The sequence below is a fragment of the Aquila chrysaetos genome, chromosome 10 (assembly GCF_900496995.4).
Source record: "Aquila chrysaetos chrysaetos chromosome 10, bAquChr1.4, whole genome shotgun sequence".
In the NCBI taxonomy this organism is placed as follows: Eukaryota; Metazoa; Chordata; class Aves; order Accipitriformes; family Accipitridae; genus Aquila; species Aquila chrysaetos.
Genome location: NC_044013.1, coordinates 26645372 through 26671881, shown reverse-complemented (window position 1 = coordinate 26671881; position 26510 = coordinate 26645372). Strand labels below are relative to the sequence as shown.

The following is a 26510-nucleotide window of genomic DNA, read 5'->3' as shown; positions in this document are numbered from 1 at the left end:
GGAGTCCATTAAAAAAAAAAATCGCTTTAAAATATAACAAATTTAACTATATGAAACACACAACAGTGGAGCAATAACCTATGGTAGAATCCCTTTAAAACAACCACAAACAGTGGTGATTATATCACACAGCTTTCCATGCAAACAACGACTTTGAAAGGAAGCTGACACAACAGCCAAGTACTGAAAAGTGAGAAAAACCAAACATGAAATTTCCACTTCCTCTACACATGGTTTCAGCATAGAAAAGGACATGGTCAACAAAATAACATGCTCTGGCTATGTTCTGCTTGTGAAACAGGCTCTGATGAAATAAAACAGACCTCTAAAGACCTCATTATGACCTGCTTCCCTGCCTTCTCCCTGCACATCTGAGAGGTGACACTAATCATGTCTGAACGTGTGGCCCTTGGACATAAAATTGCTAATGCAACCCGAATAAAACTCCAGACATGACATTTTCAACATATAATCAAAACATACTTGCAAGAATTGTTAAATGCTTCTGATTTTTCATATACCAACCCGAAAATCCTCAAAACAGTGACTGTCAATGTTTCACAGATGTAAAAATTGGGTTTTGTAACTCTGGGGTGAGGAAACATAATGGCCATTGTAAATGCAGCTGTATAGCATACTCACATTTTGCAGTTTTTTTAGGTAGTGAATCTGTGGGGAATAAAGGACGCCTCCCTTAAATGCTTCCTTTTCTTCTCTCACTTCACTGTTCCTCCCCAAGTCCCTTAGAAATAACTACAGATAAAAGTGTTCTGACTATACACACACACACACATCTATATATACACACACACTCTTCATCCATTTCTTTAAAATGCTTTGCTTTAGAGTTACTGGGTGACTTCCCTCAATACAAAGAGTCCCCCAGCAACCATGACAGAAGCTGCCGTGACAGATGAAGATATGCCAACTTCTGGTTATGAGCTGCAAGGTATCCGCCTTCAATTATTCCATTTTCTCTGCCAGCCTTTTTCTCTTGACCTCTTCCCATTTCTTAGCCCAACTCATTCCATATTTAATTCTTGAAACTCTTATTTCAAAAGGACCACATTCATAGGTCACAGGCTATACTCAACTGCCTTACGCTGACCATTGCTGAATTCTAAGTACCAACCCATAAAACGGATCTTTAAAGGAGCATTCAACAGTACCAAGCACAAAGATTTTCATAGGCCATATAGGGCCAAGATCCCCGAATTGTGCAGAACTGAAGTTCCGCAGCTAATGCATCTGTCAGCCCAGCAAACTTAAGCAAAATAAAACAAAGTTGCCTTTACAAATCCGCCAGTGACTCGGCTACAGCTCAAACACTTTTTGTACAAAGACAGTGAAATCACTGACCTAATTAAAAAGAGGAAATAAAGCCTACCTCTTCTCCCCACCTTCCCCACAGCAGTCTGGGAACTCAAATGAAAAAGCTAGAAAGCACCTTTCTCCTTGATCTTTTAGCTACAGAAAATCAAATGTCTTAAGAACGAAGGCCTGTATGGAAGATACAGCAGGCAAATAAGAATCACCTGTGAGTTATTTAGCCTGTCCTTTCACAGAAGAGCTCCCATTCTTTCCTATTAGCATTACTCACTACTTAGAGAACACCTGTCAAAAACCTCAAGGGTTAACCCAGGGCTTAATTGGAACAGGGAAGACATTGGTCCTGTTTCCTTCTGAGTATTTGACATAAAAATAAGTGGTATTTTACACTTTCATATGTAAAATTGATTGACAAAAGATAGACCAGACAATAAGAAGTGGCAACTTCAGATAGCAAAAAGGAAAAGGAAATTAAAGCAAGGAAAAGGAAAAAAAAAAAAAAAAAAAAAGACCTATGTATCCAGGATTTTCAATTCTTAAGGGCTTGGCCCTGTGAGATATTCAGCAGTCTTCCAAGGCAGGAAAAAACATAAGCTTACTGTGATTTCAGTGGCATAAGTCCAAGCCTAGTCTCAGTAGTAATTCTGCCTAAAAATGTCACCAAGTTAAACTGCATATTTTATGATATTTCTATGAATTGCAAGGAGCATGTAGTAAAAACACAAATTAAATTATGCTGTAACTCACCAGTAATGTATCTGTTTCCAAACTGCAAATACTCCAGAATGCCACAGAAAAGTAGGATACGAGAAGTTTGGGAGAATTTTAACCCACCGTTCTCCATTATTAACTGGAAGAAAGTGCCCACTAAGCAATAGTCCCTCTTATGCCTCTTTTCAAGAAATTGTCACTTTATTGCCATTTCAGAAATGGTACTTCTTAGCTCTACCAATTTATTTTTCTACATTAGAATTGTGTACTTTTAAGAAACCAAGGTGAAACACATTAATTTTTAATATTGTATGCAAAGCTTAAAAAAAGTGAAATAGGCCCAAACTTAATCTCTTTCAGATTAAAGATCTGTCTGAGCCTCTGCCACCACTATTCTTTGCAATACCCTATTTGCTATAACACACAACAGAAAGATTATTTTGACCTCATTTAACAATCTATAAATGATCATAAACTCTTTGAGACATCAGTTCCATTTCTGATAGGCGGCATGCCTTTTTTTCATCTTCAGGAACAAAAGGCCATTGCTCGCAATATCACAAATGAATACCCAAGCCTCCAGGAGCCTTGCTTCGCCACTTCTGAAAGCAGACAAATGGAGCTCTGCAGCATGGAGCTACAGACTAGGACCCAGCACACAATGTCGGTACACTTTGAGAGCAACATTTCTTGACTCAGACTTTCAAAATGAGGTAGGAAATACACAATTACTTTCATTTTGCTCACTGTCATGTTGTTTTGATAGATGGAGAAAGGATTCACAGAACTTTTAATAAACTGAGGCAAAGGCACTGTTTAAAAGGGAGCCAATTGTTTAAAAGGTTGTCCCTGACATAGGCTTGGAAAATATTTGCCCCCAGAAAGACAGAGAGCAGCTTCTGCCTACAAGTAGCATGAAAAACTCCCCACTAGACCATACAGAGGGTAACAACATCCACAGGAGATTCTGTCTTATGGATGCAGCTTACCACTCTCAGGTGAATCCCACCAACGCACTCATGGTTTGGATCAGGTCCTGTATGGTCTGTTCAAGACTTTGAATTAGGCTTCCTGCTTCTATCCTCTCCAGGAGGGAACTTGTAGATGTTTTAGCTCATTTCATAGTCTGCATATATTCACTCATTCGGTTATTGAAGTATTAGCCAAGGGTGATAAGATAATTTTGTTCCACTGACAACAAATGAGTAGATTACATTTAAAACAAGACATGGCTGCAGGCACCAAACACTGCTGCTTCTATTAGGAAAGCTTTTCCTCCTGCCCCCTCCTTGCTAGTTTCAGGACCTTTTGCAAGTGAAGAGTGAACAACTGTAATACACTAGGAAAGATGAGGAAAGCTGCTTGTTTCCCATTTAAACCCAATTTTATATATGTTATATATATGCATAGCATATAATGTGCCTATTTTTCTTTTTATGACTTAGAAATAAAAATAAATGTAGTGGATTTTTACTGTGTACTTGCACTGATCATTGGATGTCATAAAATATTTTGTTAGGCACAGCTTTGGAAAAATCAGTAACTAGGCAGGTGCCAGCTGTGCAGCTTCATGGTGCCAGGCAGTCATGCTCCTTATTGCCTCCTAAACTAGAGGGGCAGAAAAGGATGGCTTCAGAACTGAACTCCATGAAATTTACACTGGGACAAATGGAATTTAGTGTGATCAAGTGTCCTAGAAAAAGCAACTCCTTTCATATCAACTCCTATTCTTTCCTTATTTGTAGCAAGGTTACATCACTGGCTTCAGCTAAAACATACCCAGTTTGGGCCAGTTAAAGGTGAAGTTGAATCAAACCCACTCTGTAAATACCAGTGTCTCAAGGAAGGCCAAGCAGACACAGAACCCATGCCAAATGGTTTGCAATCCTCACAAACATGCTGAGTTTTATCTCATTAAAACACTTGTGAGACAAGTAGCTCTTCCGTTACCAATGCACCAATGCTGCTTGGACAAGCTTGCGTAAAATAAGTTATTTCCAAAACAAATATCAAAATACAGGTATTAAAATAGTGACAAAAAGGCAAGGGTTACATTATCCTTCCTGGTGCTGGACTTCCCGTTCTGGGATGACAATATGATATTTGTTTGTGCCTCCTGAGAGGTGAAAGGATGGGGCAGGAAGGGACATTCTATTGCCTTGCGCATGGTATGGGGTTACTTGATGCTTGTGAGGTGCCTTAGGCGTCTGATCTCCACTGAGGACTCTGTGTACCCACCACACGCATGCTGCCCACAGAGCAGGACACAAAGTGTTCCTCCTCCTCCTTGAAATGGGAAAACAAACAAACAAAAACCAAGGAAACCACAGGTCAGCTTCCTATTCTTGAGTGTTGCAAACAGTCTGAATGCTTGCAAACGACTTCCCAGTTCCTCTTTCCTTGTTCCAAAATCAAAGACATTTCAGCAAAGGAAGAAGCAGGCATGCCTGCTGGAGCATTAAGAGGGAAGAAGCGGTGATCAAGCAACTCTGTCATCATCCTGTGTTCTCAGGCCCTATTATCATTTTACTTGAAGACTGTATCAGTATGCTGTTTTCCAAAAAGATCAAGACTGCTCAATTCATTTGCGATTTGGACATGGAGAAGGCCCGGCCTGCCCCTCCTTTACCTGGATAAGGAAGAGCAGCAAGGAGTCATTCAAAGTCAGGGAAAATAAATTCATTCCCAGACCTCAGAAACAGTGCTGGACTGCAAAAGCTAATGCTAACTTTGCCCCTTTGTGCAGCACTTGCCTCCTCTACAATCAAACCCCAAATCGCACTCTCAGTGTTTTCTAGAATTGCTACAATCTTTTAATTTTTCATCTAAGGAAAGGTAGAGCCAGAAAAAGAGAGGCAATACCAATCTAAGCTTCCACTTCAGTTACTCGTCTCCAATTTCCAACAGATGGTTGCTTCCTTCATTGATTAGCCTCTCTGCAGATTCCCAGTTAGGTACAGGACTGCCACACAGCAGCGTGGGATACAGAGAAGGTAATAGGGCACTTCCCTTCTAAATTCCTTAAATATGCACTGCAGATGATGGACACTATAAAGCAGGGAGTAGGAGGAGGGGAAAAAACCTACACACTTAGATTATGCCACCTGAAGAACACTTCTCTAGCGCACTGGTCCTTGGTGTGATTTTGGTCCAAGCCAGTCAATGATCTCACAAACAAATTTTGGGCATAGCTCAGGAATTAGCAAGGGCCTGCAACCAGTTTGCACTCTATTTTGAAGGGTGGCAAGAGTTGAACATTACAGACTTGGGCTGTTTCATGTCAATTTACTATAGTGCAAAAGAAAGTTCTGTGAACTTGTAATTCACTGTTAGATGCTTATCCTTAACAGTCTTACCAAGTCTCCATCTTTAGACCATGACTGGTTTAGGTCAGCTCTGAGGGTCTTAACTCATGTCTAATGGGAAAAGCAGCATAGGGATCAGGTCTGCTCTACACTGATGTCCCACAAGAGTCTTGCAGAATGACCCCTTTTTGAGGGTGAAGTTAACAAGTACCAAGAGAAACATTTGAAAGTAGGGAAGTAGCACTGAAAAATGTAATTGTGTAATACAGGTAAGGAGAGAAACAACCTTCGAGAGAAGACAGGGAGCAACAACTCTTAATTCTTGATTGGCAGGCTATCTGCAGAAAAGATATCAAGGCATCTAGATACCTCTGAAGGAATTACATGTCTGATTTCTGTTTAGCCTGGTAGGTTTATTTGTAGTTTTTGTATGTAAGGTTCAAATGGCACTTAAACTAAATCCCAGGTCTGCATTTCTTGTTAACAGCCTAGCAACAACAGAGATAAATGTTTATAACTGAGGAGTAGTCAGGACCAGACTCAAATTTATGAGATTCCTGCCAATTTAATTTGAGATACCTATGAAGCAGTTTGTGCCCTTGGGTTCTGAAAGAACGACTGACAGCAGGAGAGTTCAGCAGAAGAACGTGAATGTTATCACAGCACTGGTGACGCCTTCTGTACATAGTTTGAACTGTTCATAGACAAGAGCATGCAGAAAAGCTTCAGAACAATGTAAGTCATTATACACATATCTATACAGATAAACAGATTCATACAGTGGACACTACAATTAATGTTGCAAATGCTTAATTTCAGTCCAGTCCAGTACACTCCACAGAACACACACATCCCTGTGGAAAAGGCAGTGTGCTGCATGCCAAAGTAGACTGTGCTGGAGTTGAAAATGTTGCTCTATTTTTTTTTTTCTACCTCCATGCTCCCATTCAGCAAACACTGACTGTTCTCTTGAAATGTCACTGTGCAGGGCAAGAGGCAACAACTGGCAAAACATATAGATAAGCTGTCACCATTTGATGGAAGCTCAAGCACCTTTCCAGAGCCCCTTGCCAACACAATTAAATTGTGCAATTATAGATTCTTTGGACAAGGTTTCTAATAAAGCATTTCCTGCCTCATTTCCTGCCAAAATTTAGAAATGCAAGTCAACATTCTGCGGTAATTCATATGTGCTTTGTGGCATGGCATAAAACTTTTCATTTGTTTTTTGCAGTAATGCTGCTGCTGAAGTCAAGGCAAGCGTTTAGCACTGGAATGACATAAACATAACTCCAACATCTGTCCTCTGAAGGAGAGGAAAATTAAACAAAAGAATAAACGATGATCTTTTACTCCACCCCTTCAAATTCCTCAATTAAATAAAAAAAGCAGAAATCTTCCTTGCTACTGAGAGCATCACTATCTCTTCCTTTACTCAAAAACCCAATGAACAGAAAACCAAACTCCTAAAGTCTGAAGGACACCTTTGTTGTTTCTTGGTGAGGATTGATTGCACAGGTAAATAGGTATGAGAGCTGCTGAACTTGATCATGCTAAACTTTATGCCTATATAACATGAAATGACAGGCCTAAAAAGCTTAGAAGTTGGGCAGCGGTCTGCTCATGTACAGCAATTCTCATAAAGAAGATCAACCAGTGACAAGAAGGTTTTTCCTCAAAGCCACTGTTCCAAATCTGCTTTTTCAGAACCTCTGGCCTGTGCATGGTGCCTGTCAAAGCTTCCCACAATCTAAATCTCCCACACCTCTCTGTTCACGGAAACAAAGTTGGTTGTGGACTACTCAAACCCAGGAAACAACCCATCTGAGAGTGTACCCTACAAATTAGTTGAACAACAGTGCAACCTCACTGAAGCCATGCAAAATTAAACCAGAAAAAGCCTGAAGACAAATGGAGATTCTTGGCCAGTGTTATTCCAGTGTCCTCTCGCTGCCTTCCTTTTCTACCAGGATGCAATTGGATGCTGCACAGAAACCCAAGTAGCGTAGCCACACAAGGCCAGACAAAGATTAATTGCACCAGAGCCTCTATCTTGTCACCAGTGAAACCAACTGCTCTGAGCTACAAGTTTGCATGAACAGCCCAACCCTTTTTTCTGTCAGAGACATGAGTCTCTTTTGTCTACTCCAGATTAGATCAATACTACAACGACGCTCTTCAGTGTGACACCTGATCTCCTGACAGCTGGATGAGCCACAGCTCAGCTCTGAGCTCTCCCACTGCCGCAAGAGCTCCAAGGAGAGAGCTGGACACGAAGTCCTTTAGTGTACCTCTCCTGAGACCATGAACCACAACTGTTATCCATGCTTGAATTTCATTACTAAATTGTTGAAACTAAACCTAGGCTTTTCTCATAAGTGGCTAAGAATCCTAGGACAATTTCACTTAGTTCTGTGGCTTCCAGCCAAATAAACCAATTCCATCTTTCTCAGGTTGAGAGTAGCTGAGTGCCTGCATTTACAATTCTTCCTTTCCTGATACAGAGGAATAGAGATGAAGATGCTGCCAAATGGTTAAAAGAAAAAAAAAAATAGAGGAATAGAGATGAAGATGCTGCCAAATGGTTAAAAGAAAAAAACCCAAAACCCCAAAAAACAACAAAACCAAAAATTGTAAAAGGATGTTTGGTCCAGTGTGCGAGAAATACAGTTACTGCATGGAGGCTCTGTACAACATTTGTACCTGACCTCCTGGCACTGTGATGGCACAGTTCCTACCTCTGGTAAAGACTGCTGTAGGAAGCAAAAGAAACAGCAAATACTTTTGACTCAAGAATACAGCAGAGATGTTCACTGACCTTCCCCTCTGAGGCAGGCAACCAGCTGTAGTACTGTAGTTCCTCTCCATCCAAACACAATAGGTTTTACATCGTAATATTTGAAGGCATGTTATCATGCAAACTTATAGCATGCCACTTATGCCATGAAACCTGTGGGCATGTTTTTGCCACACAGCAGGCGTGAAGCAGCTTACCCATTTCCACTGAGGTTGAAACACTGCACCTTACCGTGGGAGAAGGGCAAGCACCAGGCAGGCTGACCTGCCAGCAATCCACACCCTCACCTTGCACTAACTTGTTAGCAGAGTCATACCCCTAACAGCTCGTATTTCAGAGACACCTCCCTTCTCCCAAACAAGGGAAACTCTAATCAGATATAAACAGGAATGAAAACTACAAAACTATACAAACGTTGAGAAAGCTGAACTCCATATTTAAAGCCCAGATCCAAGTTTATTTCTGGTACTAATGCAGTGTCTCTTTCTGTCTTCCTGCCAACTGATATCTGAATGCTGCTCCTGTCTCCTGGACTAGCTTACAATTCACTGTCTTTATAAAAGCTTCTTCAGACCTGTATAGTGCCATTACAAAGGAAAGGAAAAATAAGAGCACCCGGTACCTGACCAAGCTACTTAAGTGAGTCCTGCTGTGACTACGTCCAAAAGTCTCATTTCAATGGCCAGGTTTCTCCTACTCCCCATTTTGTGTGCCTTTGAGGCACCTTTTCTAACCTGAGTGAGTTCAAGTTAAACATTTTTGGTCCTTGTGTCCAAGGATACAAGTTTGGATACTCTCGTATCACAGAACTAAAGTGAGATGATTCATGGAGGTCAGGATTGCAGTTTTGACACTGCTCCAGATATGTTCCAACAGCAGTGACATAGTCTGTACCTGCGTCCCATTCTACCATCACTATTTTATTTACAAAGAGCAGAAGAGCACTCTGGCATGACAGAAAGGCTAGCTGATGAAATCAGAAATCGTCAGAGGAAGGCTTACCACATCATGAATGACTAGGCCATTCACACAGCTCAATTCCTCTGTTTAATTCAATCTTACATACTCAGCTAAGACTGCAAAAGAAACAGGGGTCTATTTAGTGCCATAGAGAGTTGCATTTGTAGAGAGGACATCTGTCACCTAAGAGCAGCGCTGAAAGTACGGACCAGATGGGTATGAGCTTTTAGGACATTAAGCATGTTCTGCATTGATCTGGTGACCTGGGGGCAAAAAGCTCCAGATATCTCCTTACATGACCTCAAGGCACTGGTCCCACCTCCATCTCTAACCAAGTAGAGCACTGAGAAGTACCATTCTCATGCTTAGACTCCTCCTCCCTCTCCTGTGACACCATCAGCTGTGTGCTGAACAGAATGAAGAATGAATTTCTCAAAACTTGCCTGTAGCTTTCCCATACAGGCTTGGAGGTGTGATTTAAAAGCATGACTTAGAAGCATGTGAACTTTTACAGAGTTTAAAGGCAGCTTAAACAACTAGGCCTTTGTTTCAACTTGCATCATCAAGCAGGGTGAAAAAAAAAGATTACGTGACATGAAGTGTAGTTCTAGCTTTAGCTGTTAGTCACATTTAAATTAGTTATAAATAGGAAGGGGGAAGAAAGGCCAATAACTAGAATGAATTGGTATAACCAGCTCCTACTCTTGAGTTCCCTCACCGCTATAAACACTTGCTTAATTATTTTCTGGAGCATGAAGCCTGTATTCTTAATTGCAGAAATCCACTAAAATTCGGAGTTCCTACTCACATTCAGTAACCGGATTTGTTTGAAGGGAGGACTGTTTGTGCTTTATCCTGTGGGAAGTTGTTAACGCCCAGTCATTTCCCACCCTGTATGCTCTCCTCACTGACCCCAGAGAGACCACTTCGCATGAAAGTAAGTTTTTCTTTTTGAAACAGGGATATTGCAGCAGTATGCACTATACAGTAAATCCTGAAGTAACCAAGAACTTAATAGCTGACACCTTTGCAATTCGCTAGCTCTGGTTCCGATCTATGCTAGGGTTTGTTTTTTTGCACAGATTACAAAATTATTTTCAGAATAATTCAAGATGTCATGGTTCATGCAGACACAGGATCCTGCTTGAGTTTAAACCAAACCAAGTTAAAATAGATGCATTAAACTTTCACAAACATCCCAACACAAACACATATTCCCACGAAAAGGAGTAGCGAGCCATATAAATTCCTCAGTATGTAAGTAATTCTACTGACTTCCATAAGAGAAAGCTGTTCTCAGATCCTTTCTACACTAGGCAAAAGTCTCTAAATCTCGCTTACCCACGATAGTCTAGCTGACAAATATAACTGTTCTTTTTGTTCTCATGAGCAGTTATTTCCAGATTTGGGATTGGCCAGGCTTCAATCCAGAAAACAGATTTTTCATTACAATCCCCAAATAACTTCAGAAGTCAGGAAATATCCTAGTTAGGAAAGGGGTGGATTCATCCTGCCTGAAGTATTTGGCAGACCAAGCATCCCACATCTCCCAAATGTTCAGAGAATCCATCCTTCAATTTCTGCAAGATTTCCAGCTGGGTGTTACACTGACAACCAGTGCTTTATCATAGCCAACCGCTATCCACACAGTATACAGGAGAAACTATTGATCATCCAGCAAGTTTTATAAATTGCAGTTACACCCTTCCTATTGTGATTTATATTGCCATTATAGTCCAACTACAACTCAAGTGTCAAGTCCTCCCCCTCCAACACTAGCTAGAGCGCCAGGAAGAAAATGCTCTCATCAAGAAGAACTTTTGACAGAAAGCCTCGGGGGGAACTTATTTCCAAATGGAAGTAGTCATGCTGTGGACAGTCTGCAAGAAGATTTACTTCTGCATTTGTTTCAGGATATTTAGAAAACTGATTTAGAAGATCTTTACTTATAGCATCTGATTGAGTGACGGGAAATCTCACAGTTACCTTGTTACACAGTCCAATCCAAGCTCACCCCTTGGGCAGATCCTGAGACAGGAAAGATGGAACCCTCCTTGTGGTGAGGCATGACCTACTAGTGTAAGCACATGGATGAGCACTCAACATGCATATATTGTAATCCTAGATTTGGTGTCCTGGCATATCCCATGGGAAGCAGTTTAACCTTTGCCTCTGTTTCTGCATTTATATAAAAAGAACACATAATATCCCAGCTCAGCATGGCATAGGGATTAACAGTTATACTGCAGAGGAATTTGAAGAAACAGAGTATGCACACATACACATCCAATGTATATGCTCTTCAAGAACAAAAGCCCTTACATACCTTTGCTAGGTACTGGCTTTGTCATCTGTGGTTTCAAGACTGGGAAACTAATGGGACATAAACATTTCTCCATTTTTGCGCAGGCAACCTATTTCAAAAGGGCTGCAAGGTGATACGTGCAACAGATAATACAATAAAAAATAACTATTGTTAAAATGCTTCAGGTCAGGTGGCAAGTAGCACTTTCCCTGGATATGAAAAGTAGGCAAAGTTCTCTGCTGCCTTTTAGAGATGATGCCTGGGCTATCCACAAATACAAACCGACACCCAGGTTCTTCCCTATTTGTACACCAGAGTTTCCTGCTGGTGCTGCTTCCTTCACATGCTGCTGTCCTGCGCCAGCTGCAAAGGATAAGCTCTCTTAACAGCTTTCGAGACAGAGCGTGGGGAACAATGCATGGTTCCCCCAGGCATCATGAGGGAAGCAACCCCCGCACTTGAGAGCTCAACTGTTGGGAGGAATACAAAACCTGTGCTGAACAGTTACAAAAGCCAGCATCCCTCCGCCCCCTGCAAGTATTACCTTACAGTTTAGCAACATAAAAGCTGGCTGTGCAAATAGTGTGCATAACCCAGTCTTAGCATTGTCAAATTAACATAAAAACTTGCCTGAGCAAGATGGGACAGACAGCCAGGTTAAGAACGGTTCCTACGAGCTCCCCTGAAGTACCTAATAACATGGGCAACAATCCGGCTTTTGTAATACACAACATCCACACTCCTGGCTGGGCCTTTCACTGGGATGGAAATGGGATGGACAATTTCCTACTGCTTTCCAGCTGGTGAAATGCTGTAAACAAAACCGTTTTCGTCAGCCAATTTCAAAGGTTCAGACAAAACCAGTGTATTTCTCCTGCTGACAGCTACTGTTATAAGCACCGTGGAAACATTTCAGCTAACTACAGGAATATGTCTTAGCAGGAACTGCTGTCATAGGCAGGTTAACACCTAGATAAGAACTGCTAGCATAAGCATAATCCAGAGAAATCTTCAGTAATGTTTCTGAGAAAAAAAGAAGTTCAAGGAAGACCTGACAGATAAAAACATCTGGCCGACAGGCCCATGAAAGTGATATGGCTTCAGCCCCTGCTTGAGCAAGCAGGACACTCCAGGACACTCAAAGCCAGCCAGCCACCTCCAGGCAGCAAGGATATGTGATTCTTTTCCCTCGTGCAACACCGTGTTTGGCCACACTGATCCACTCATTCACCACGCTGCTAGCTTATCACACAGGAACCTGTTTCCCAAACTGAGAAAACTGAAAGGACTGCGTAAAACTTCTGTATCACAGCCACTGCAAGTTAATCCATTTCAAAGCGCTAATCCTGATTTTTGAAGCCTCCCTTGAGCTTTGATTAGGCTTTCAGGCAAAGACACCTTTCTTCTTTAATGCATCTCTACATCACAGAAGCTGCTATAAGCAGCATGTCACAGCATGGAAAACCTTCAGACTACCTGAAGGCAAATCCACGACCTTTTCAGTTGTCTCAAGGCAGCTAACACACTGAGGAAAAAGTTTAAAAGTTACACAGAACTTGCCAAATTATTCTTCCAAGGAGTTGCCTAAATCATATTGTAAACATATATTCTTAGCAGTTGCCAGTTAAAAGATCTAAATATGTTTTAGAAGTCAGGGACAAATGCCTTTCACATTTACTAAGCTAGATGTCTCACATACTATATTTACTCACACTAGACTTTTTGAGCATTCTTCTTGCATGTCATAGTCCAATATTATTCTTTGAAACAACTACACACAGTTTCAGTGTCAAATCCTACAGAACTCTCAAGGCAAAGAAATTTGGTGGAAAGAAAGACGAGAAATTCAAACTATGTCTTCACTAAGATCAAAGACTTTATGGCTATTTAACAAAAAGCTTTATTGGTAACTAACAAACCACCTAACACCTGAAAATCCTAGTCAACACAAGGTATGTGTGGTTTCTTCTTTTTTCCTTCATCCTCAATTATGGACTGATTATCTCATTCTTCTTCTATCCCCAACCTCAGGTGCTCCTTTTACAACCAGAAGTTAAGTACAACTCCTCCAGCCATCGCCATCGAACAATTTCCTGATACTTCCTTTTTGGTGGGAGTCACATCAGTCCTCATGACATATGACCAAACCTGAGTTCATACTAATAGAATTGTGGCAGCTGTTTTTCAGTCCCTCCTTAACATGCCCAAGTCACACGTAAGAGATCGCCTATAGCTAGCCCTCTTTTATTAGAAATGGTCAATGACAAGGTTATTTTTTAAAATCAAAACTCATGTATCATTCAGTAATCTTTGTTTTATCATTTCAATATTTGGAGCTGGCATTTTCTTAAAAAAAGAAAATGATGCTCTCATATAAACTGCTAGCGCACTTGTGTGCTTGGAGCCTGACTGACTTCTGAACACTTGGAGTTGAAAATTGGTAACTGGCTATTAAAGTGTAAATGCTGAAAATAGTAATTGGCTAATTTTCAGTTTCTGTAATACATGTGTTTGCTGCGTATGACTGGCTGCATAAACAGGTGTCAGCTTCATCCAATTTAGTAAAAGTCATGAAAGCAACCCTTTCTGAGCAGTGTTAGAGGCTCATCCTAAGATAGCAATACCTCACTGAAAAGATTTAAGTGTATTGACTGTATTAAATTTGACTGTTGAGATTAATAGTTGTTTCTGATGTTGGCATAGTTACATTTTGTAAGCCTAAAACTTTCCGACCTATTAAAAAAGGGGCTCTTCAAGAATCAGAACAAAAAGAAACCCCAAATAAAAATCTCAAGACACAACCAGCATTTGAAAATAGATGCATGGATTTTCTTTTCATATTCTGGAACACATGGGGTTCACAGCACTGGAGTACGACCATCCTCTTCATGCTAAGAAGTCTGCGAATTAAATATAGAAAACATGGGACATGTTGTAGTTGCTTTCTGCCATGTTAGGCCTCAAGCTGCTAGTCTGCTCAGCTGCTAGTCTGCTCAGCTTCAGAAACTCTTAAATGGATGAGAATGGTAAATGGACTACATACACATCATGACTAAGAAAGGTAGAAGAAGATGATCACACAGAGTTATAGGGAGAAATCTTGGTTTAAAAAAGCCAAAACCACAAGCACAGGTTTAAGTAAATTATTTCATCCTCTTCTGACTTAATTTAATATAACAAAGCATGTGGTATCTTGCAAGATTATAAAGCATTCATCTTATTAAACACATTTTCGCTTTCTAAGAAAATATAGCTGATTTCACTTCTTTATTAAGTGATTACTTTAGAAGCACCCAAAAAGCAATCAGATGGTTTGGAGCACACTGTAGGACTTTCTGGGCATAGGAAACTACTTTGACCATGGCTTGCACACCACACAGGATGAAGAGTCAAGTCATGGGCATCTAAGCAAAGATGACACAACCTTCAAGTAAACTAAGCATACGACAGAAAAGGACCCTAGCATTTCAACTCCTGCTTCAGCACCAAACATTTCTGAGGGTGTCTAATCAAAATACCAATGCTAACCTTTTGCATGTGTATAACAACACAGGTCTATGAGCTCTCAGTCATGAAAAACAACCAAGGAACTTTGCATTTCAACACAGGAAAATTCTCCCTTGATAAGCAGATTGAACATATTAGAAAGTGAGACTGAATTTGCCTGAAAATTCAAGCTGGGATGGAAGTGGGGACTACTGGCTGATTCAGAGTTCAAGTCCTACTTCTAGTAAGTCATGAGAGTGAGAAGGGTTAGGCAGTAGGAGATCTCTAAAGTGAAAGAGGAAGATTTAATTCATCAAGTTCAGGAAGATAGTATTGAAGTAATCAAGGCACAAGAAGATACCAGCCTGGAGGAAAAGTGTTAGTTCAGGGAATGGAAAATAAAGGTTGTTCAAGTATTATGAAGAAATAACACACTGCTCAGACAAAGCCTGTTCGCACAGTACAAGAGCTGTGCCCAAATAATGGCTTGAATAAAGAAGGGCAATATTGAGTCATTGGTCTTTAGTGTAATACTACATTTCAAAACCAAAGCTACTGGTAGCAATGGTAGGAATCCTGATACATGTAACACAATAGGGTTGTTAAAAATACAGGACCTCACTACAATAATGGTGAAATTAGTGGTGAAGTCTTTGGCCAGGTCTAAGGCTCTACTGGAGTCAGGCTATGTACAGACTAGAAAGATGCTGTCATTTTTAAATATATATGGAAATCTGGTCAAATAAATCAAAGGAAAACTTTAGGGAAAAAAAAGGCTCAAGATGATTTATTTTGGATGTGTTGCAAATAATAACACCAGCCACAACAGTATAATCAGTGATGGAAACTCCACTCGGATGCTTGGAACAAGAAGTTCCAGTTTTGTCCCCCTAGAGAAGAGGCTAAAGCACTTCCTTATCTGAAAAGGCTCCTATGCATATGTACCGGCTTTCCTGTACAGTATACCATGGATGAAGTATTTCCCTTAATGGGGGTTTTCATCTAAATGACCCCTACTGTACTTGCTTCAGCAGCCAGGATAAATCTGTTCAATCTTCCTCCTTGCAGAACTACCCAAGTCACATTTGTCTTTTCTCTTTCAAAGACCTAAAAAAAGGTACAGGTGGCAAGAAAGAAAAGAGAAAGAAGCAAAGAACAGAAGAAGGTAATCCTGCCTTTTATGATTTAAGGCATGTTAAAAGAAGGGATGGTTGACTGATTATGATTATACCCTGCGATTCTTGTGCTCCTTGTTCTTTCTCCATCTCCACTAGGAAAGCAAAACCTGTCAGGAAACTGGTGAGTCAGCACGCTGCTGCTGTTTGTCTTAGCTATGAGGCATTGATTTTTTTCCCAACGCTTTGATATAGGGTCACAGGTATCCTAACTAAAACCTTTACTGAGAGCAAGGGAGTCACAGCAGCAAAACAAAACAGTCGACAACAACAACAAAGTCAATTGTATTTTTACAGGATTTGTTTGTCAGAAAATTTAAATTTTCTGAGACACCTGAGAGAAAAAAAAATACAAAAAATACTTTTTTCTTTAAGCTATTTAAGATAAAAAATGAAAGAACAATGCATGCTCTTCATAAAACCTTCTTTCAAAAGTCACTGAATATTTCCCTGTAATCAGGTATCTTATATGTGTGCGTGTCTAATTAAAACAAGAACTAAGGCTAAAATGTACGGTAACTCCAATACGTGGAAGGAGGTTTTAGAAGGCAGCACTTTTACCTCTTTAGCACTTGTCCAGAAACCAGGCCCCTTTCAACATGTCTGAAATTAGATAATGAAAAGTCACCAGGCATTTTGAAACTCTAAGTAACGCTATTTGGCCAGAAAAATCTGAAATCGTCTTGTTAGTACTTCAAGATCAACATTAACCAAAAAGGAAATTTGGTATATTTTAAAAACAAAAATGCAAAAGGGGCTCAGGAAGCTCAGAGGTCTCCCCCCTCGCATAGAAGAGCTCCATAAAAGGAATGATAATATTTCAGTCTGCAGTGAGGTGCAATCAAAGAATCTCTGCTTAATAGGCTGGAGATTAGTTATGAGGCAAAACACAGAGTCAGTCCATGAAAAGTTAATTGTGAATCACTGTTTTCTTGTTTAAATTGGCAGGAAATTGGGAAATATTTCCTCTATAGAAACATAGGTGAGCTATTATGTAGCATTTACCATTAATAGGGTGGAAGGAAGGGAAGTACAGAGCAAAGTAGTAATAACATGCTAAGAAACCAGTTGCTTCTGAAAGAGAGAAAGTCACTAGGCAGGAAAGGTCTGTACATTAACATGTAAGTCTGACACTTATGGTCAAAGCCAGCTTTAAGACAAGCCACTTAAGAACTGTTTAAGGTTGTGAATGAATGTAACACCAGGTGCTATTTACTATACACTTTGTAAGAGGCTTTGAGATATACAGGTGAAAGAGCTATATAATTAGTACTCCTAAGAAATACAGGTTACAGTTAGAGGTGGACAACAGGAGTTTCTTAATCCTTTCTGGATGCATTATTGGAACAGAGAGGCCCCAGAATATTTCACATCCTTAGCTCTACTCAGCAGTTTGTAGGGATGAAGCTGCATTCCATATAGTATATCATACTTCTGAGGCTAAGCACAGAAATGAAAATGGATGTATGCCATTTAATACAAGTAGGAAAAACTAAACCCTATTAAGTATATGATGTGCTTTTCGTTTGACGACCTCTCTCTGCATGGACCTTTCCTGAAAACACATTTTCCAGTCGTGAGAGATCTCAGGCTCCAATACCACACATTGGTAAATAGCTCCTCCTTTGGCAGTAACACACAAGACTGTCTGAAGCATCCTCTTCAGATCTGAAACTTGACATGCTACTGTACGGAGGTGTTTGAGGCTCTTTGTGTCTTTGTGCCAATAATCTCCAAAGGACTCTTCAGAGAGATTCTCAGACTGGATTTTCAGCAGAGTACTCTGTTACGGAAATAGAAGGGTGAACAAAAATACATCAAACAGCGATTACAGGAACTGTGTCGCCTTGAATCTATGCTAGTGGTTATTTTTTCCTCATCAATTCTACTTCAATTCCTTTAGAAAAAGTAGAGATTTTTTTTTTTTTAAGGTCAACCACCATTTCAGAAACAAGAGAATTTGTAACGGATTACTTCAGCTCTGCGTTCCTCCTGTGCTTCATGTACGATTTAAACACACTAACATCTTTGTTTAGGAAGACATTTGCTCGTGATGTTTAAGTATCATTCCCTTCCATCCACATCAAGCAAGACTCCATCAAAAAATCTTGACTTGGAATCGATCACAATTGTAATTATTAGGAATTAAAGACCATGCTTCATATTTGCTTGACAAAGCACAATTTCAGTCAATAATGGAAAATTTCTCTCTGCTCTAATACTTTCTAGAAATACAAGCATAAACAAAGATAAGCTTTGTGGAGTTAAGAGTATGCCACTTTGGCCTTCCAAAGCAAGCACAAGCCCAAGTGTTCACTGACAAAAATATTACCTATTTAAAGCATTACTACCACAAATTTGGTAAAGTTGCTGCCAAATAACTGGAAGTTTAAAATAAGGATGCACAAAGCAGTGACCTTGGTTCTATGACTGACTGAAGGCAATTGTCCACGCTGCTTTCCCACTTTTTGAGATGTACAAAAGCCATAATCTGTAAAAGACAGCAGGATGTACAGTAGAGAAACTCAGAATGTGTGCAATACATTCAATAAGCCAGATACTCCTCACTGAATTTAAGATCAGGTGCGTTTATCTGTACAGTCACCCTTTGCTTCCAGGTCAAAGTAACTAGAATACCACAGCCACAACCACAACCCCTTCCACTAATCTCTATCATGATTCTTCTGTGGCTCTGCTTGTTGCTGTTGTGACTAACATTTGGCTTAGGAACATGTTGGCAAGGAGTCATCTAGGACTCCTATGAGAGCCGGAAACGTGGGCATTGCATACAAATGACTCAGATAAGGCACATCAATTTCACCGACGAAATGAACTCACAAAGAAGTTTTCTTAAATAACTCTGTGCCTGCATATCCTGAATTACTTTCTAGAAAACAGGTCCCAGGTTACACTCCTCCAATTTCTACAACAGGCAGCCAAAAGCTTCTGCTGACTGAACAAACCCATTAAATCTAACCCTGCAAATCAATGAAGGAAGAGGCCACAAGAGGAGGCTAATCTCTTCCTCCTTCGTAGAAGGAACAGATGGCCCAGAGAGAAGGCAGTATTGTAATAATCTCCAAATTATAACATAATCTCCTCTAGCAGTGCTTTCTTAAGAGGTAATATGACCTCTTCCAGTTCACATTCTAATATCCAACTAAAGACCTTCACCAGTCTCTTGCAGGGAAGAGGTCTTAACCCAGTCACACCAGGTAAGTCTGCAGCTGTTCTATCAGGCAACATCAAATTCATACTTGCAGATCACACATTATTTTTCATCTAAAGCCCCTACAGCACTAATGAACTCCAATTTTCTTAAAACACGGATTTCTTTCAAGATGTGACATGAAGTTCACAAGGTGGCACTGCTCAAGATCACATCAGTTTGGAAGAGATACAGGTACACTAAAATTGCTCAATGAGTGATGGAGAACAAACCCTCTGTTTGGCATTTTATTTGTACAGTGGGAAACGATAAGGGCAAAAAGGCAAAATCTGAGGTCTAGGTAAAGAGTGTTTGCAAACTTCTAAGCAGAAAAACAGAATTACTATGTTATGATGCAACTTTTGTTTAAAGATTAATGAAAAACAGCCAAATGCATAGTTTTGCAAAATCAGGTTAGTATAAGTATACACTCAAGCAGGGACATATCTAAGGACACATCCTTTTGCTTTTCCAACAAAAGAAAAAAATAGTAAGAGTAATTAAACCTGATATACTAGCCAAAAGTCTTAAGCTCAATACAGTAGCTCAAACTTAAGGCAGCTGCTTGAAGAGTTCCAACTTTCAGCCACATTTAGCTCCTATGTCAAATTTAAAGATTTTCACTATAAACCTATCTGGCCCTTCAGAACGGTTTGGCTCTGAAGGACCAACCTGGCTTTAAAGGTAAGCACAACCAGGTGCAAAAGGTTTCGTATCAGACTAGCAGGCTTTAAAACACGCCACATGCTACAGATTTGAAAGAAGAATCAGGCTACTGAAAATAGCTTTATATTGATATTTCCCCACCAGTCTTTAAGAGAAACTCGTCTGAGTTGAACTGGTGACTGGAAAAAATGCCCCTTGCTCCCTACAGACAGGTATTTCACAACCCCCAGCACACACAGATCCACAAAGAATGATAAGCCTAAGCTTTTAAAAAGGGCTAATATTATAAAAACGATTCGGTAAAGCCTTTCAAACAGTTGGTCTCTTGACAATGTGTCTCTGCAGCTCCTAAGCACACATATAATAAAAACCTCATCAAGAACAGATCCCTGCAAAGGGACAGATACGTGGTTAGAAGCTGTGAAAGTTCACACTTCAGAAAAATCAAACTAACAAACTGCTGAGCCCTGTTAATTGTTTCTTTAAAAAAAAAAAACAAAACAAAAACAAAACCAACCCAAAACATAAGCTGTAAATAGCTTAACAGAGAGATTCTAAAACTTGGACTGATCTGTTTAACAGCAGGTTTTACTAACCTGCCAGATTTCTTACATAAAAGTATGTAGATTACCATTTTTTTATTTCTAAAGCATATGAAATCTTGAGAAAAAATATTGAAATGGAAAGCATGCACTTGCTTTTAAAATCACTAAATAATACTTTTGTCAATTTTTTTGTCCATAGATGAACTCAGAAACCAAACTTCTATCACAGACTAGCACAGAAACACATACGTAAAGCCAAGACTAAGCTAGTGTCTTGAAGGGGCTCATGAAAAAAATAAATAAATCTACCTGGTGCTTGAAACAGCTTAACAGAAGGCAGAGCATGCATGTGAGCTGGGTGAGCACAGAGCCAGCAATGCCCGTCCAACACTCTACCAAGGACATGGGTTCCCAACAGCAACAGGCAGCTTGCACAAAACATAGTTTTAAAGGAGCTATATGCCTTAAAATACTTTCCATGTGAATAACATGTCTTCAGGAAAATGCCAGCTTAGATGCTCTTGTTTTCATGAGGCAGAAGAAACCAGGAGGATAGCAACAAAGCCTGGGTTGTCTGGGGTTTTTTTGTTGGGTTTTTTTTGGTTTTTTGGTTGTTTTTTTTTTTTTTGAGAAGACGTAGGAGAGGAAGCACGTAGAATTCCTTCAGCATAATTTGTTTGTTTTATTGTTCCTGCAGCACATTACATTAGAGTCAAGCTCACGCATGAAGTACCGTACAAGGACAACTTCAGAACACCTAGCTCTGCTCTCGTGTTAGCAGCACGGAAGAAGGATGCAGCCAGGGCATTGAATCATGATTCCTCCAAAGGCTAACAAGGGAACCTTTCCAACACCTCTAAGGGCTTTCATTCAGTCCTTTAACAGAGGAGACGGACAAGTTACTAGTGGATCACTTCATAGATTTTTCTAATTCTAGAAGTCAAATTAAAGAACTGAGTTTGGCTTTTTTTCAAAATCAACTGAAGAGATTAGATCTCTTGCAGTTTTAGGTGAGAGAAATTTAAGGGAGCAGTTCACAGAAACTGCTTAGCCTCCACTTTCTGAAATATTATCATCATGATGACTCAAAGCACGCACCCTAGTATTACTGCTTTTTAAAAAAAGTCTTTTCCAGCAGTTATTTATGCCTAACAGTACAAGGAGTAAATAGGCCTCCATTCCCAAAATCTTGCCCTCTACTAAAGCCATGAAGAGAACTGCAGCTAAGTGACTTAACTAATAAACACAGCCAGCTTCAGAGTTCCTTGGAGTCCCAAGTTTTACAGCCCCCAAACAAATCAATCTCTTTCTTTTACTGGCTGTGTATAAAACATAACATTTGCTTCAAGAAGTGCTTGTCCAGAAGTCTTTTGAATACAAAACAGGGAAAGTCACTAGCGGGGGTGGGGGGTGAGAACCAGTAGTTTGTTGTTTGGGGGTTTTTTTTGTTTTGTTTTTAAAGAGTGCAGACCCATTAGAGCTAAAACACCGATCTCCAACTGCTTACTCTATCAATGCAAAAGAGAGACAGAAAGAAGAAAAAAAAGCAGCAGTCTTTGGCACTGTCGGGCTTCTAACCATTAAGTCTAGCACAGAACAGCAGAACAATAAAAAGAGCAATTGCATTGTAAATTTATGTACCATGCACAGGTTATGGAATGTAGTGCAATAGGGCACTGTGCAGTGACAGAACTGCATTCCTTACAAAATTAACAGCTTTAAGCTCATGATTTGTATATGTGGGCAATCGTGAACGACCTTCATGCTTTTCAACGTTCACTAGGAGGCAGATTTATTTGTAATCACAAGTCAGCTGTTTTGTTTTGGGGGATAAACATATAGTTGGAAGAACAAAGGTTTAAACTTCACATTAAGTAGCAAATGCAGAGGCCAGTACCTTAGCTTTAAAAGCTGAATTTGAAGACTGTACTCCAAAACCCAGAGTGGATAATACTAGAATCTGAGTGAACCCTGCCACAATGGTCGTTTGCTGCTCCTTTTCCTTTTTTTTAGCTTTTGAAAGAGAAAGATAGATAATTTCATAGTTCAGTTCCACTACAAAACAGTAGCATCTCTAGCATATGCCTTATCTACAAACATGTCCTGTTTCAACATAAGATATCCAATGTCACAATGGAGAAATAAAGTTATATTGCTCTTAGTGTAACGGACATAATACAAGACTATCCTTTTTCTAACAAAGAAAATCCATCAAATTTTTATTTTAAACAAGCATTGCCTGTCTCTTATTCCTAATTTTCTTAGACATGAAATAAATAATAGTTTGGAAAAGGTGCCTACTAAACTGGACTGCAGTACAACAGAGGAGTATCCTAGGACAGTATTATTAAAATAATCAGCAGCTGTTCATTGCACCAAAACCATCCCCAGGATACAATGAACAGTAAATTCTGGTTTTTGTTTAACAGACCAAGGTGATAAACCTTAGATTACCTAAAACTTCCACATCATAGTTCTTACACTGCTGAAAACAAAGTTCTAATTTAGATTTAAGGGAAGTAAAGAGAGCACATTAAGCAGAACTACTTCTGGATATGCAGAGGCATGAGGGAATGGGACAGGATCGATTATTTTTCCGGCACATCCAAAAAAATCAAGACAGTTAAGAAACATATAGAAGCATACAGTTCCTGATGTTGCAAAACAAATGACAAAGAAAATTTTATTCACAAGCGTTTGAGATGAGGCAATAGGCTTCTGGTTCTCAACTTCCTATGAGTTGCAGTAAGGAATTTAATCGCTGTTTCACAACCCGAAGTGCCCTGTTCTCAGGTACCTATACAAAAAAACAACTGCTAAATAGGATGAGACTGTTAAATACTGAACACATAGCAGGTTTTAGTACAAAATCGCCAACGGAAACACACAAGGCTCTGAGACGATTCATAAAACCACACCAGTCTTTATATAAGGTTAATGGTTTGCTAGCCAAGTGCCAAGGTTCACAAAACGGGTAATATTTTGTTTCTTTTTTGAATCAGATTTGAACTTTGTGCATTTTTCGTTACAATGCTTCACTAAAACCTCAACAGCAACTAGATGGGCTGAGGATATTGTACTTATAGGTATTTTCAAGCACCTTATTAGTAAAATACGAGACCACAGGAAAGCCTGAATACTCAGCCCTTTAGATACATACTTGAGTTTGCTGCTCCTGGGTCAGGCAGCATGACAGCAATCTGAGCATAGTAGTTGGATGACTAACACTGAAATGGGTTGAAAACAGCAGCAATCATGACAGAGACAATAAAGAACCCCAGCAATCGCACACAGCTCCAATGAAAGAAAAATGATTAAAAACTGCTTTTAAAAAATGCAGAGGAAAACAGTTATGATGCTAAACATACTTTCTTAAAGGCCACCTTTCGCTAAAGGGATTACATATGGTATTAACAATATGCCTATAAATAAAGCATATGGCATAAGAAAATGTTAGCATAAGAGCTTGGACACCTTTAAAAATAAAATTTTCAAGCAAACAGATTACAAAGTGTCGTAATAAAAACACTGATATGTCAAGGAAGGTGTGCATGGTGTTAAAAGAAAGTGATCAATTAAAAAAACCTGTCATTTGAAATGAAAGACACAAAGGTATACTGAGCTAAAAGAACATTATCTTTGGAGATCTTAATATAAGCTGCTCTCTTTATCAGAGTACTTCAAACAGAAAATTCCTCTGAAATTTATAATTTATAAAGAGACCAAGGTAGAGAAATATGGGCTAAGAGGGCAGAAATACACTGGGTGTTCAACGGGGATGCACTGAGGGGTGCTTTAGGATGGCTCTCCCTCTCTCCTGGTGCACAGATGAGGGAGACACAAGGAACACGTACAAGGCAGCTCCTTTCCCCAGAAGATTTCACCTCAGGTCCACCATCAAGATCAACAGCAAGGAACGTAAGAAAGGATGTTTAAGGGACGTTTTCTGCAGTGTGCAAAAAACTATCAGGCAGACTAGGGGGGTAAAACAAGGAGGTAAGCACGAGGACTGGTGGGCTCGTGTGCCTCTCCTCAGTTGCACTGGAGAACAATTTCAACTGGAGGAAAACGGGTGCACAGGTCAGGGCAAAGCTGATTACAAAGGCAAGCTTCAGCCTAGGGTATGTCATAATGGGTACTAAAAGGTGGCAAGTGAGGTCCGAGATAAAGACTAAATGTTTACAAAAGAGAGTAAGTGGCTCAAATACATACGCTTGCTAAGGGGTCCACAGAGGCTGCTAGAGCAGAAGACCAGGGACTGAGAGGGTGCCGTGTACTAGGTAGATGGGAGGGAAAGAGCAGTCTATTTGCCTGGGAAGGCAGAAGGAAGGTGCAGGGCACAGCCTGGAGGACGGGAGGGGAGGACAGGTGAACGGGCTGAGGAAAGGTTCAGGGCAGGTTGGGGCACAGCACGTTAGCAGCATGCTGCAACGCACCGGGAGGGGGGCTCGACACTGGACGGGGTCGGGCGAGCGGCGGCGGCCAGAGGGGAGCGCGGCCCGAGGAGCAGCGGGGAAGCGGGGGAGGGCGGCGGGCCGGTACCTGGGCGTCTTGGCGGTAGCGCTCTCCCGGCGGTCCAGCACTCCGGGCACGCAGTTGGTGAGCTCGGTCCAGTCGGCGTGCAGCCCGCAGCTCCAGCCCGTGGAGAAGCGGGAGAAGAGCCAGGTCTCCCGGCGGTTGGGGCGGTAGCAGGTGCACTTCTTCTGCCCGGGCCGGCAGTCGCAGGGCACCTCCAGCCGCACGTTTTGCACCAGGTGGCGGCCGAAGGTGGTGCCGCCGGTCTTCTGGATGTGCAGGAAGACGATCACGTCCTCGCCCTTCATGTCGAAGGCGAGCTCCCGCTCCAGCTCCCGCACGGGGAAGTAGTACTTCTTCACGTAGTGCGGGTCCGGCGTGGGGAAGAGGTCCAGCTCCTCCGAGTAGGAGCGGCCGCTGGGGGAACCCAGGCTCAGCCCCGGCCCCACGTACTGGTAGAGGATAAGCATGAAGCACACCGAGACGGCCACGATCAGCAAGAACTTGCTGGTCCTCTCAACCATGGTCCTTCCCGCACGCTTCATGTGTCACCATCTCCCGGGGCCGCCAGCGCTGGGCAGACGGCGGCGGTGCCGGGGGGCGGGCGGCGGAGCCCGGCGCCTGTGCCAGCCGCCTCCCCCACCGCTCCCCGGAGCGGAGCCTCCCCGGGGGCGGCGGGCCGCTCCCTGGGTCGCCTCGGCTCCCCGCCGTCCCCGCCCGCCCCGCCGCGGGCAGCGCCGGGAGCGGGGCAGGGGCAGCCCGCAGCCAGCCGCTCCGGAGGGGCCGCGGCAGAGCGACGAACTTGGGAGAGAGGGGCAGGAGGGGGGCGGAGAGGGACCGAAACGCAAAACCAGCCCCCTCCACCCTCCCCCCGCTTCAGGAAGCCAACCCCATCCCGCCGCTGCCTCCGCCGCGGCACTCCGCCGTGCCCCAGCCCCAGCGGCACCGGCACGGCAGCGCCCGCCCCCGCCGCCGGCTGCGCACGGGCTGGGCTCCGCTCGGCCGGGAGCGAGCGCTTCCTGCCCGCGCCGCCCCGCGCCCGGCATGCACAGCGCCGCCGCCGCCCGCGCCGCCCCGAGCCCGCCCGGCTGCGGGCAGACACCGAGCGGCGGCGGCGGCGGCGGCAGCGGTGGGCCCGCACTGCGCTCAGCTCTCAGCTGCAGCTGGAGGCTCCGCCCGCAGCCTCGCCCGGCCTCGGCTCCCCGGCCCGGCCCGGCCCGGAGCTGCGGGAGCCGCCGGGAGCGCTCCGCTCGCCGGCGCTCCCCTGGCCCCCGCGGGGCGGCCCCTCAAATCACTCGCACTGCAGACCCGGGTGGGCTGCGAGGCGGCTGCGGCTGCCTGAAGCACTCGGCTCTTAGCGCTTGCGGGGGGAGTCTTTGTATGCCGCCACCTTAAAATTAATCCCCAAAAGCGAGCCTTGGCACTCCTCCGGGGGCTAGGTTTCTACTCCCTTTCTGAAACGACAGTTAATAGTAACAAGAAAATTTGCGTGGGAATACGAGTGGGTC

The 26510-nt window shown here is 42.0% G+C and overlaps 1 protein-coding gene across 1 annotated transcript in view; it reads right to left on the bottom strand.

Annotated features, from left to right (window-relative positions):
• Positions 1–26069, bottom strand: part of HS6ST1 (heparan sulfate 6-O-sulfotransferase 1) — a 203008-nt gene extending 176939 nt beyond the window's left edge. Inside the window, exon 1 of the mRNA XM_030028021.2 lies at positions 25030–26069. Within this exon, the coding sequence (XP_029883881.1) occupies positions 25030–25547 (518 nt within the window). The 5' untranslated portion in view covers positions 25548–26069. The remainder of the gene's footprint in view (positions 1–25029) is intronic.
• Positions 26070–26510: the final 441 nt, after the last annotated feature.